Below are 14,137 nucleotides of genomic sequence, written 5' to 3'. Positions count from 1 at the left end.
TTTTCAGAGTATTAAGCTTTTGAGTCATGATTTTTTATCTCGTTTACATTTTCTTTTTCTCCTTTAGATGTGCCACAGGCTCCTGGCTGTTGAAGTGAGCAGCATTGGAGATTGTAATACAGTCATATATTTTCAGCAAATAAAGAGGAGTTATTTGTTATAGAAATGAAGAAATCAATTATAAATAAAATAAGAAGACCTTGCTTAGAAGAAGAGAAATTCTTACCACTAACATGATCGGTTCATAACTGAACTCACAGTTTTTCAGTCTCGAACTACATTTCAAAATTTCCAAATATTTCAGAAGCCTATAGATGATTCTTTTTTAAAAAGATTTTATTTACTTATTTTAGAGAGAGGGTGGGAAAGAGAGAGGTAGCACATGGAGGGGGAGAGACGGGGAAAACAGAATTTTTTTTTTTAAGATTTTATTTATTCATGAGAGACACAGAAAGAGAGAGAGAGAGAGAGAGAGAGAGAGAGAGAGCAGAGACACAGGCAGAGGGAGAAGTAGGAAGTAGGCTCCATGTGGGGAGCCTGACATGGGACTTGATCCCGGGTCTCCAGGATCATGCCCTGGGCTGAAGGCGGCACTAAACTGCTGAGCCACTGGGGCTGCCCAGAAAAGAGAATCTTAAGCAGACTCCACCCTGAGCTCACAGCCTGACATGGAACTCAATCCCAGGATCCTGAGATCAGGACCTGAGCCGAAACCAAGAGTTGGCCACTTAGCCAACTGTGCCACCTAGGCACCCCAATTATAGATGATTCTTATCTGCCGTGATTCAAAATGAAACTTTCCCTGATTTGCCCCTTTACATTCTTGGGCAGTTCTCAGATATTATCTCCTGAAAACACTGATAACGAGCTTTATTCCACTCTCCAAAGGAGCAAGATAAGAAAATAATAATTATTAAAGGCATTTCAAAAATAAAGTGTCTGAATTTAAATCGCATATACCAAACGATCTCAAAGGTGTGTGTTTTATTTATTTATGTATTTATTTATTTTTTAAAGATTTTATTCATTCGGGCAGCCCCGGTGGCGCAGCGGTTTGGTGCCGCCTGTAGCCTGGGGTGTGATCCTGGAGACCCGGGATCAAGTCCCACATCGGGCTCCCTGTATGGAGCCTGCTTCTCCCTCTCCCTCTGCCTGTGTCTCTGCCCCTCTCTCTCTGAGTCTATGAATAAATAAATAAAAATCTTTAAAAAAAAAAGATTTTATTCATTCATGAGAGACACACAGAGAGAGAGAGTGGCAGAGACACAGGCAGGCTCCATGCAGGGAGCGTGATGTGGGACTCGATCCTAGGACTCCAGGATCACACCATGGGCCGAAGGCAGGCACTAAACTGCTGAGCCACCCAGGGATCCCAGGTGTGTGTTTTAAATTTAACAGGTTTCAAGCAAGATTAGCCTTATTTTGTGGGTTAATAGCCAGCAGCTATGTCTAGGGTGTGACTTGATAAGAAGTAAGGCAGCCTCTTCCTCACCAGTATCTTTCCACTTAGGTGCTGTAGCAGCTGAAGCTCATAGAAGAAATGCCATTTTCAGGTTCTATATTAAAATGCAAACTCTCCTGAATTTAGTAGTACATCAAATAATATCTTATTGGGAATTTATTTCTCAGATAAACCTTCCCTAAAATAGCTAGACATTTGAGAGCCGAGACCAGCTGGGAGATTAAGCATAGTAAATATAGAGAGAGAAGACTGAACAGTATAAAAGGCAAAAAAACCCACTGTGGTCAGTTACTCGACACAAATCTAGCTTATATTTTTGACTGAGAAGGCCTGGGGTTTCACATGTTTTTGAGGCATCACACTTAACACAAAGAGAATAAAGAAACACTGAATCATCCAACCTCTTCTCTGCTAGGTTGGATAATTAAGAACAAAGTTTTACATTACAAAAAAGAAAAAGGGAAAAAAAAAGGTTTAAAAAAGTACCTGGACTGTTTGTTTGTTATCTCCTCTTAAAATGTTGCAGGATGCACTAAGTTCAATATGGCCCTGGGGTTTTCTAATTACATCACTCTGTAGGAAAGGAAGAAGACAAATGTTACCGTGATTGATTACCTGTAACAGTAAGAAATGCTTTGTATAATTAATTGCATTACAGGGGAGAAAATCAATCAGAAGTTTGATTTACAGTTTGAGGAATTCAGTTCTACAGAGTAAGCACTTCCCACTCACCGGAGATTTATAGTAAAGTAATTCACCACCTTTAAGAACAAACCATCTCCTCTTCCAAGTCTTGACTTTACCACTCATTTTTAATAAATAGCCAGATTTTTCCAGTGGTTCCTAATTAAAGAAAAATTTTAAAATTTAAGTTTCCTTTTAGAGGCTGAAACTAACAAGATTCATTAATGTTTTGTTGTTTGTTTATAAAATCTGATTCAGTGTTTACATTTTTCCCGTTATCACTGGATGATGAGCAAGTTTTAGGGAGCTTCTGCTCTGGCTGTGAGTACTCTGTGTCTGTGGAGTAAGCATCTGGAGGAATGGCATAATCACTTTCAGAAGCCACTGAAGAGAGAGATACACCTAAATGAATAAAGAAATAAATCAATTCAACATTTAATAATCAGGTAGTCCAAACGCCAGCTGTGAGTTCTCTTAAGGAATACAGCTATTCTCTTAAGGAATACAGCTATTCCAACATTACAAGCCTTACTAGGAAGGCTTATTTTCACACCTTTCACCATAAAGAACTTTTTTTTTTTTTTCACAAAGAACTTTTAGAGCAGAAAACAGAGCTAAAGGGTAAGGATTATCATGCAAACCTCCAAGGAAGTCACAGGAAAATAAATACTTTGATATGATTACAAGCACAGCTAATTTTACATAAACTGTGCAATATGTAAACATATATAAAACATACACAAAGATACTAATGTATCTTTCATTAAGGATTAAAAATGTGTATTTACATATTGATATATGTAAATAAACACATGTTTGATTTTAATTTATCAAGATTTGTGCAATCTCATTTTAGACCACTTAGTTTTTGTAATCACTTTTAAAGTAATTCACATCAAAAAGAACTTCAGAACTTTAGTAGTATTTTTCATATGTCAAATACTACCAGTTTGTAAATTTTTAAAATCTTTTTGTGAAAGAAAAGCAGTAAGACTTAAAGATATAAACAGACGATTTGATTTGCCAGCAGCTACAAAGTAAAATTCAAGGGAACATTTTCACAATAATTCACTTGCCTTTTTCAGAAAATGACTTACAAGTTGCAAGCCACATTTGCAGGGTCACTACAATTATAGATTTTCAATATAATAAAATCAAGGACTGGGCAGCCCAGGTGGCTCAGGGGTTTAGCGACGCCTTCAGCCCAGGGTGTGATCCCAGAGATCCGGGATCAAGTCCCACATCAGGCTCCCTGCATGGGGCCTGCTTCTCCCTCTGCCTGTGTCTCTGCCTCTCTCTGTCTGTGTCTCTCATTAATAAATAAATAAAATCTTAAAAAAAAAAATCAAGGACTTACATCATTATTCATTGCAGCATCTGGCAATTTTTTCAAGTGTTTATTAACATTTAAGGGACTTGTTAGGGCAATGTCACTATATCTTTATTCTTGTTTATTCGACTAAGACAAGTAACAGTCATGACAAGAATGATACCTTTATTTTTCATCGAATAACAGGAATTTAGATTTGTAAGGGACCTCAGAGATTGTCTTGATTAAGTCTCTAAGGAGACTAAGGTCCAGAGATTAAATTAAAACATTTGTCCGGGGGATCCCTGGGTGGCTCAGCAGTTTGGCACCCGCCTTTGACCCAGGGCATGATCCTGGAGTCCCAGGATCGAGTCCCAAATTGGGCTCCCTGTGTGGAGCCTGCTTCTCCTCTGCCTGTGTCTCTGCCTCTCTCTCTCTCATGAATAAATAAATAAAATATTAAAAAAAAAAAAACATTTGTCCGAAGTCAAATGGCTAAGCAGGAGCAATGGTGGAGTGCAAATATAAGGCGTCCTGCTCCAGAGCCAGTGTGCTACGCACTCTCCTGGGTGCTAAGGATAGAGCAGACCACAAAACAGGAAAACCTCTGCTTTCATGGAACATAGATTCTAGTCAGTGGAGACAGACAAAAAATAGGCAGTAAGTGCTATGAAAAAATACAATATAGGGCAGACTAGAGGGAGTTAAAAGCGCTAGTAGTTGGAGAAGAGGAAGGGATTGTGATTTGAATGGTGTTCTTGGGGTGGATCTCCCTGAGAAGGCAGTGTTTGAGCAAAGCATGGTGTATGTGCCATCTGGGGGGAAGAATACTGGGTAGAGGAAACAATCAGTAGAAGGTCCTGAAATAAAAGCATCCCTCGTATGTCCTTGGAACAGGAAGAGGGTCAGTGTGGCCAGAGCTGAGTAAAGGAGGAGAAAGAAGAGATCAAAGACGAGTCCCATAACACCTGAGAACCATTAAGAGTCTTAGCAGTGTTTCGGGCAAAAGTGTGATATAACTGGATTCTGGCTGTTGGGGGGCCGAGGTAGAAAGAGGCCAGTGGAAACCCAAATTACTAAGCCTATGAAAATTGAGTAGTTCCAGTTGAGTTGAGGGGTTGAGGATTACCTAGGGGGTTGCATGGAACATGGTTTGAAGGCCAAAAAGTACAGTGCATTAAAGGCTTTTGTAAATTACATGTGTCATTTTGTATGATTATGTCTATAACCTCTACCTATGCCAAAAATGTCTCTAAAATCCACTAAAAATCATAGACCTGCCCAAAGTAAAGTTTTTGTTGGTTTTCATCTTAATATCAGACTAACTATCAAGTTTTTAGGTGTATTTTCTTTGCCACTTAGCAGGTAACAAATTTAGCTGAAATAAGTCTATCCCATTATTATCCAAAATGCCACACACCAATTGTAAAAGAGAAACATCATTTTGGCCAATTATCTCACTCTATTCCCATTATAAAGTGATCTCTCTCTTCTGTAAGAGATAAGGTTAAAAAAAAAAAAAAAGATCATGCGGCTTGCTTGAGTGGAATCACAGAAAAAATTAAGAAGAGAATTAGGACCAGAATATAAGCATCTTAGTCCTGGCTAATTCTCTTTTCACTTTGGTTCGAAGCAAGTACTTTGTTTTTAAAAAACCCTACTATGGAAATAAAATTCCTATTAAATATGCTGACTTATTTGGAGTTGTCTTGTATGCCTCACCTCGTTTCATGGCTCTGGGGCTGCCTGGTCCACTCCGACTGCGTGTGTCTGACTCTGAAGTCCGGGAGCTAGATCTGGAACTATCTTCTTCCTCTGACCCAGAGGAGTCATCCAGGAACGGACTGCTGCTTATTTGGGTTGCCTTCTAAAGAAAAGCACAGCAGCCTATATATGTCCATCTCTAAAGTCACCTCTCTTTTTAGATGTGAAATGTTTTACCAAAAGTCATGGAATAAGATTTTTTTTAAGGAATGTAAGAATATACTTTGGCATTATCAAAGTCATGTTGTTAAATCCCAGATTCTAATTAGCAAGACACTTATCAAATATAAAAGATTCCTGAAAACATAAGGCCCTTAATACTTGACAATGCTTATTTTAATTAAGTACTTCAAGTAAGAGGGGGGAATTCAGGCAATGACGGAAAAATCTTTCCAAATTAGGAATCTCCACTACACATCATTAATAGTGATATTTCTTTAAACAATTAACCACCAAGAAGGGGGTGGAAAAATCACATGGGGTATAACAAACTTCTAGTTTAGTATTAGACTAGTAGTAGACTTCTAGTATTCTGAGAAGCATAAGTATCTTCTCTAGAACTTTCCATTTCTTCTCTTTTTATGATATATTAGTGTGAACATCTAAAACTCCCTATGAAGGGAGAGTCTGTGTAAAATGTCAAGAATGGAATCTGGAGCTTGAATAAACAGTTTTCTGGATCCACATGAAGAAAGCCACATGTTTAGCAGTAACAATAATGACTTACCCCCTTCAAAGTTGTATACACTGGGGTTGTCATATTCTTGTATATCAGAGAGGTATAGAGCCCTGATGTGGTATAGGAGAGCAGAGCAACAGAATCTGAAACAGAAAACAAAGTGGTTTAAAACAAACAAAAAAAACCTCTCTAGCACTTAGGTCTATTCCCAATGAATGTGAGCTAGCAAAACTTCCAATTAAAGAGAAGCTGGATTAACACACATGACTGTTCTCATATTGTCTGCTTTAAGAACGCTACACTGTCTTCCATGGCTCATTATTTCCTCACATGTGCTACTTCCCCAACTAGACTGTAAGCTCTTTGCGAGTAAGGATCAGTAATAAAAAAAGCAGTAAGCTTTTATTTCTTTCTTTGGCAGGCACCTCTCTCCAGCTCAGGCTGGACAGAAATAGTACAAACACCTGTTGATTCAGTGAGCAGTACCCTTTGAAGATACTCTCCGATTATTTGTAGCCCTATTAGTGACATGGTGTGGTGCTAAAATACTGGCATGCTTAAGACTTTATCAGGCGAACCTCATGTTGTAAGCTTAGAGTATAATTTCCTGAATGGCTAGAATAGAAGGTTGCTGAGAAGAAACAGAACATCAACGTTTGCCTCTAAGATTTGGATTAGTGTTGGATAGGAAGGGGGCTAGGAGAAGGAACTATAGGAAAATTTATCTTTTTATTCCAGACAGTTCTCTGTTATTTGGTTTTACTTTTTATAATGGGAATGCATTCCTCCTTTAAAACTTTTTTGAAGAAAGAAAGAAGGAATGTGTTTTAAATGCTGGAAAAAGGACACAGAGATGGATATTTCTGCAGTTTTAAACAGCTGAAACTCCACAGTTTTTCTTTTATCTTCTTTTAGGCAAAAACAAAAAGAGGCACTTTCTACATCAGAGTTCAACACAGATGTGCCCCTATGTTGGGTAACAATGAATTTCAACTTTAAAATGTAAATCAGCAACCTTAGAAATAATTTTCTAAAAGTTTTACATAATTCTATGTTTTACATATTCTAAAAGTTTTACATATTCTATGACTAGATGTTTAGGAAGTTGCTGGCTAGTGAAATGGCAATACAAAATCAATAATTTTTTTAAACATTTTTTGGAATATAAGAAAAACATATGTAAGAAACACATAAGATTTACCACCTTAACCATTTCTAAGTGCATAGTTCAGTTAGTGTTAATTATATGCACACTTGTAAATCAGGTCTCCAGAATGTTTTTATCTTGCAAATCTGACACTCTATACCCATTATTAAGCAATGCCCCCTCCACACCACTGCCACCCAGGCCCTAGTCACCACCCTTCCACTTTCTGTTTCTATGAATTTTCTATGAACTTTAGATCCCTCATAGAAGTGGAATCATACAGTATATATCTTTTCGTGACTGGCTTATTTCCTTTAGCATTATGTCTTCAACGTTCATCCACATGGTAGCATGGAAAATCACTTACTTTTATTAACATTCTCCATATTGAAGGCCTCAGACATTCGAATACCTGATTTGGCTACAGCATAAATTCTGCTCTCCTAATATAAAAGAGAGATTTTAAACTGGATAGTTAACAGCAAAGAAATGATTACTTTCGGTACACATGTTTTTCATTTGTTCTTCATTTAGTATACACTAGAGCAGAGCATTATTATAAAACTGTCATCAGTGCCAACTCAAATATGCCACCATGAACAGCACTGCAGACATTTTCCATCTATTAGTCATTCCATTATTTAACTTTGTTCCCAAGTTTTTGCTTGGCATTTTAAATTATTTTGAAGAAATAGGAAAAAAAGTAAGAGAAAACTTATTCATAATCATTGACTACACATAAACACCACATTTAGTATTCTATCATTTTAGAACATGGTTAAAGAAAACAAAAAACAAAAAACCTTGAATGGTTGTAATATGAGGTTAGAAACCATTCATAATCATTGACTACACATAAAATATTACCTTTAATATTCTACTATTTTAGAATATGGTGAAAGAAAGGAGAAAAATCTAGAAGTCAGAAATCACAGAGTAGCATTAAGTGCTATCATCTCCTTAGCTCAATGTACATTTCAATGAAGTAGAAGGAACACCCACGGCCAAACAGAAAGTGCATTTGAGAATGGCAATGGAATTTATAATATTGTCTTATTCCAAAAGCAGGTTGTTATTTTGCTTTCTCTTCTTCGAGAGAACTCTCCGAAAGTGGTGCTGGAAAGGTTATTAGCCCTGCCCTCTGTAAGAAAAGGGATTCCATGTTGTTCTTAACACATCATCAGCATGTCCTGAATTCTGCACTGCATCTAAGCTGGACATCTAAGCAGGTGCCGATCACAGTCCTCTTCAGGACTATGCCAGCCAGTGTCCTGCTAGGTAACGGGCATGAGGTTTCTAGCTATCTGAGACACTTTAATTTGGAGAGTGGCTGAGTGAATGAATCAGATGTGGTTTCTTTGAGAATGTGATTGTGAGATACGGAATAGAAAGTGTATGTAAGCAGGAGATGAGAGGCAGCTGGAAGCATGACAGAGGGGCTGTTAGGAGTGAGACAAGCAGAGTCACTGCAGGCAGGAGAGATCAAGCTAAGCCACTACTGGACCCAGGGCCGTGGGTGTCACCTGCTTCTAAGCAGTAAGTGCTGCTGAAACATCACGTGTTTTCCCCACTACGATGACAATTGTATTTTGAGTGATAGTCCAGTTCAGTAAGGATGGGCTATGCCTTCAAATAAATCCTTAAAAATCCTTATGATAAACTCTCATAAGTTGAGGTAACTGGAATACATCTTTTCCTTGAAACCTGAAAATACCTAACAAACACCGAAATAAAACCTCAAACTTGGCCAGTCTGCTAGAAGGCTTCTGAAAAGCAATACTACTTTTTCAAGATTGAATAGCTTCAGAAGACACATTGAGGACAGAAAGGCAACAGAGTAGGAAAGTGGTGTGCCAAACAAAGCGAACTTGAAAAGCCTAACCTAAATCTCTGAAAATCTCAACACAATAAAAGAAGCAAAAATTTTGAATCCTCACTGCCTAAAGGATAACATAATTGAAATTCCAGAGATTCACATGCCAATAATGTCTACTTTTTTGTGCTACCCAGAATTTAATAATGAACTGCAGACGGTTTCATGTAGACACTGCAAAGAAATGTTTTTTCAAAAGTAAGTAAGAGCAGATACATCTCAAGGTCTGAATTTGCAGTAGGAAAACATGGTTGCCTTAATTTGCTTATAATCACATGGGTCACTAAATAAAAAATAATCACAGAACATGACCCCCAAACCCAAAAAATCCTGCAACCCAGATGCTTCTCTGGAGGCCAAAGGTTAAACTATATATCTCTATGTGAAGGAAAAGTTAAACTCACAAGACTGATAATTTCAGTTTGTTTCAAATATAAGAATAGCTTTTTATCTAGTGATGCACATATCCTATAAAGAATCACACAATTGATGGGTTTAACAATTGTATAAATGGTCAGTGTTTCTCTTGTTTTTAAGATTTTTGTTTATATATTTTATTTGAGAGAGAGGGTGAGTGTACACGTGTGCATGAACAGTGGGGAGAGGCAGAGGGACAAGCAGATTCCTTGCTGAGAAAGAAGCCCAACGCAGGACATGATCCCAGGACCCCGGGATCATGACCTGAACTGAAGGTAGATGCTTAACTGACTGAGCCACCCAGATGCCCTAATGGTCAGTGTTTCAATGGAAGAAATTTCAATGTATTCTAGATACATAGGACGATGCCTTTGGTTAAAGCAATGGATTTATAAGCTCATGAAGAGTAAAATTAAATTTCTCTTAAATTAATCAAGTAAATGATTAATTAAGTTCAAAAACTGAGGACCAGGGATCCCTGGGTGGCGCAGCGGTTTGGCGCCTGCCTTTGGCCCAGGGCGTGATCCTGGAGACCCGGGATCGAATCCCACGTCGGGCTCCCGGTGCATGGAGCCTGCTTCTCCCTCTGCCTGTGTCTCTGCCTCTCTCTCTCTCTCTGTGACTATCATAAATAAAAAAATAAAAAAAAAAAATTAAAAAAAAAAAAAAACTGAGGACCAATAAGAGTTAAGTATCCTGGCTCCAAATTTGCCCAAAGTGTTACACAAGTAGGAGACACCCTTTTTCCACACCCTTGGTGTTTCCTTCCACTCCAGATCCCTCTCCAACCATTCATTTCTCCTTCCAAGGAAGAAGAAAGGTTTACTGTGACAAGTAGGCTTAGAAGGAGAAACCAGACAGGCACCTTCCTCTCTCTTTTCTCTTGAAAAGTAAAGGCATGTAGGAAACTCCATTTGTTCTTTCTCTGGGCTGTGAGCTATTTTGGATGGGCAGGCCTTTCCTCAAGAAGCCTCTGAGACTGGTTTATAAATCTAGAGAATTTTGAGTTCAGTATTGGAAAGGTCATCTGTCCAGCAATTCTCTAAAATCAGTTTTCTGAGTTTATAAAGATAATATATTCATCTCCCACCCATCTTCACCTTCTCTTATTTTCAACTGACTCAGAACTCAGTGGCAAAAGAGAAGGGGAAATGGTATTCTGAAAACTGAGACTTTTCAGAACAATCTGGGTCTGAAAAGAAGTAAAGTAAAACCTGAAAGTGGGCATTACTTAAAAAGCAGCGTGCGAGGGTTGCACACAGCAGTATCATTTACCCAAGAGGGAAACCGGTGCAGCGGCGGGGTAGGCGGTTTGCTGCACGCCGGCTTCTTGGCCACGTCGCAGGTTTCCTGGTCATCGGAGCACGGGGATTCCAGGGAGTCATAGGAAAACAATCCATCATCACAACTGGTGTCCATATTCTCTAAAATGTCTGTACTGTCATCATCAACCAGGTCAAGGTCTGTTTCCTGAGGTCTGAGCGGCCGTATCATGCTTATAGCATTTCTATTTGTGCCAAACATCCTATCGGAGCTTAACTGTGGTTGACTTAAGTGCCTTTTGGCTAGCGCCACACTTATACTGAAAACATTAGGAATTCTTAACTTTGGGGGCGGCAGGTATGATGAAGATGCTAACTGTGTGCCTCTTCCAGGAGTGAGTTAGGATGCTTGGGAGTCAAAGCTGGAGTCAAAATAGGGCTGGGGGTGTTGGCCTCACTAGACGAAGATGAATAATCCAGTCTCTGAGACTGAAATTTTTTATTCAGTTCATCCGATGAACTATCATGCTCCTTTTTACTTGATTCAGAATTTCCCTTTATGAGAGGACAATTCTGAGCTTTCCACTGTGCCTCCTGTTGCCAAGAATACAGCTTCTTGTGTTCTACTCTCTTAATGCCAAAAGTCTCTTCTTCAAATATAGAACTGCTGTCATCAGATGCTGTCAGGTACACTTCGCTGCCCATCCTGCTGCACTGTACCCCTTCCTCTGATGTGTGACTGGAAAGGGTAGACGTGTACCTGCACTTGGATCTTCCTTTGCTCTCATCTTCCTCATCAGAACTCCAGTCACTTCCCGGAGGCCCAGAATTCTGAGATGTGCCACCGTCTGTTGCAAAGCTTGTTCTTGTATTCTGATTCTGTTCTGGGACACAAGGGGTTTGATGCAATGTCCTCTGACCCCGGTTGTTTTCTTGAATTTGGTTGTCGCCCGACTTTTCTGGAATTTCCATTTCTAGAAAAGTAACATCATATCAGCATGTTGCCTTTGATAATGTGAGCTTTCTATATATTTAAGCTTTATGAAACCCCATGTAAAAAGTGGCATTTTCATATAAATAAAGTTAATTTACATTATCCTTTCTTAGCTGTGTGTCTTCTTTAAACCCAACTTTTTTTTTAAGATTTTTTTAATTCATTTATTAATTAGAGAGAGAGAGAGAGAGAGAGGCAGAGACACAGGCAGAGGGAGAAGCAGACTCCATGCTGGGAGGTGGACGTGGGACTCGATCCCGGAACTCCAGGCTCATGCCCTGGGCCAAAGGCAGGCGTTAAACCATTGAGCCACCCAGGGATCCCCTTTAAATCCAACTTTGAAAACTGTAAGCTTTAATATAAAATATGAGCCCTAATACTTTTTTTTTTTTTAACAAAGAAACATGTTGGGGAAAAGGAAACTGACAACAGTTTAAAATGAAAAAGCAAAATGTGAAATAGGGCAACTCTATCAAAGAAAGCAGCCACCAAAGAATACTACTAATTCTATTTTATTTTATTTTTTTTAAGATTTTATTTATTGATTGATGAGGAGAGAGAGAGAGAGAGAGAGAGAGGCAGAGACACAGGGAGAGGGAGAAGCAGGCTCCATGCAGGGAGCCTGATGTGGGACTCGATCCTGGGTCTCCAGGATCACTCCCTGGGCTGAAGGCGGTGCTAAACCACTGAGCCACCCAGGCTGCCCACTAATTCTATTTTAAAGCAAAGAGAATGACAGCCCTCTTTCAACTAAATTTCATAAGAATTATCATAAGAAAATTTAAACATAATATAAAGCTATAGTTAAAAAAAAAAAACATTGTACCCAAGTTTCAATATATGAAATATGCAAAGCCATGAAGAAACATAAACACAGGAAAGCCTTCTTCATTCTACTTTTGGTTAATTCATATCCATGAATGTGTTTTATAACAAGAATAATGCTCTTTAACAATGTCTTTCAGGCAGCCGGTGGCTCAGCGGTTTAGCGCTTGCCCTCAGCCCAGGGCATAATGCTGGAGACCCGGGATCGAGTCCCATGTTGGGCTCCCTGCATGGAGCCTACTTATCCCTCTGCCTGTGTCTCTGCCTCTCTCTCTCTCTGTCTTTCATGAATAAATAAATAAAATCTTTAAAAAAAAAAGTCTTTCAATATGGCCTATTTTTTAAAATATAATTAACAGAATGAACCACTGGCTTCATAAACAGCAATCTAAAAATTTGTACGATCTGTAAAGACTACAAGAGAAACTTTTAAAACATAGATATGACCTTCATAAAAAGGAAATAGAGGCTGAACAAATAAACTCTATGATTTGGTATCGGGCAATTTGTTAAATTTGCAAGGGAGCCAGAGCTTCAGGACAGGCAATCTCAGCTGTACCGAGCTATATTCAACTGACAGAAAGTGGAAAGGAAATTAAAATGACTTCTTGAAAAAGAAAAAAAAAAATTGCAACTAACAGCATAAAAGCAAGTAGCAAAGGAGAATTCCAATTGGAACAACCTTATGTAGTTTTCAGGATTTTACAACCAAGCATAGAGCCAGCTTTTAGGGCTATAGTTTTTCTCCTTTGGAGGAAGGAAGCAGGAGCTGAAAACAGAGATGATGCAAATTCAAGCCTTTCTAAAATATTTGGGCAAAGTCACACTACAGGTGGCAAAGTCAGGAACTGTACAACAGAGCAAATTTTAAAGGCGCTTTATGAATAAAAGAAGGGTAGAAATCTGCACGCCGGTCCAGGACTTTAAACATCTATGCTAATATTTTCCTCTCTGAAGCAAAACCAAAAAGGGAAAAATCAAAGCATTTACTAAACTGTCCCCCTGGAGTTCTTTTTCTTTATAAATTTGCTATGCCATATTTAACTTTGTATTTGATATCAGGTAATTTTTAAATATTTTAAGTAAATAATAGTTCATCATTCTAATGGGATGTGCAGCTAAAACAAGTACCTTGTGAGTACAAAGGTGAACTTTTTAATTTTTAATATCGCTGCTATCTACTGCAGGAAAAAGTATCAAGGGGGGAAAAATCAGTCTCTTCTATGCTTCCTTGTCAAAGACTCTCAAAAAAAAAAAAAAAACCACACAAGATAACTAATTATACAAATTAAAGGCTGGATTGCTCTTTAAAAATATTTTTATAAACATCAACTTGTCAAGAAAAAAAAACAAGGAAAATTAAACAGTATTTGGATGAATCTTAGTAAATGATTTTTCCTTTTAAAAAAAAATGTCAAAGTAAATTCCTCTAGTCCATAAATACCTTCTATGTCTTTTCCCTCCATGAACTCAGGTTCTTTGGATGATATCTTGCTCATTTCCTCAGATTTTACTACTTGAGGAGGGCTCCTTGCTCGGGATAAAAAGCATCCAAAGGTCAAACTGCTTAGGCGCTGGCCTTCCGAAAGCTTTGGTGTGGAGATAGAGGATGACTTCTTTCCTTGAACTTCTGTAACATCATTCATCAAAACCAAGATCTGAATTTTTTATAAGTTTACTAAACATAGAACCAAAGTGTATAAAAATCTGGACAAATCACG

The 14,137-nt window shown here is 38.4% G+C and overlaps 1 protein-coding gene across 1 annotated transcript in view; it reads right to left on the bottom strand.

Annotated features, from left to right (window-relative positions):
* PLEKHH2 (pleckstrin homology, MyTH4 and FERM domain containing H2) overlaps nt 1-14,137 on the bottom strand; it is a 117,623-nt gene that overhangs the window by 60,479 nt on the left and 43,007 nt on the right. Inside the window, 9 exon segments of the mRNA XM_055328923.1 lie at nt 1,949-2,035; nt 2,195-2,305; nt 2,412-2,548; nt 5,178-5,322; nt 5,947-6,041; nt 7,413-7,488; nt 10,611-10,990; nt 10,993-11,571; nt 13,861-14,046. Coding sequence (XP_055184898.1) covers nt 1,949-2,035; nt 2,195-2,305; nt 2,412-2,548; nt 5,178-5,322; nt 5,947-6,041; nt 7,413-7,488; nt 10,611-10,990; nt 10,993-11,571; nt 13,861-14,046 — 1,796 coding nt within the window.

The sequence above is a fragment of the Nyctereutes procyonoides genome, unplaced genomic scaffold (genome assembly GCF_905146905.1).
Source record: "Nyctereutes procyonoides isolate TBG_1078 unplaced genomic scaffold, NYPRO_anot_genome, whole genome shotgun sequence".
NCBI classification, from domain to species: domain Eukaryota; kingdom Metazoa; phylum Chordata; class Mammalia; order Carnivora; family Canidae; genus Nyctereutes; species Nyctereutes procyonoides.
Note: the sequence above shows the minus strand (reverse complement) of the source record. Positions and strands in the feature narration are given on the sequence as shown.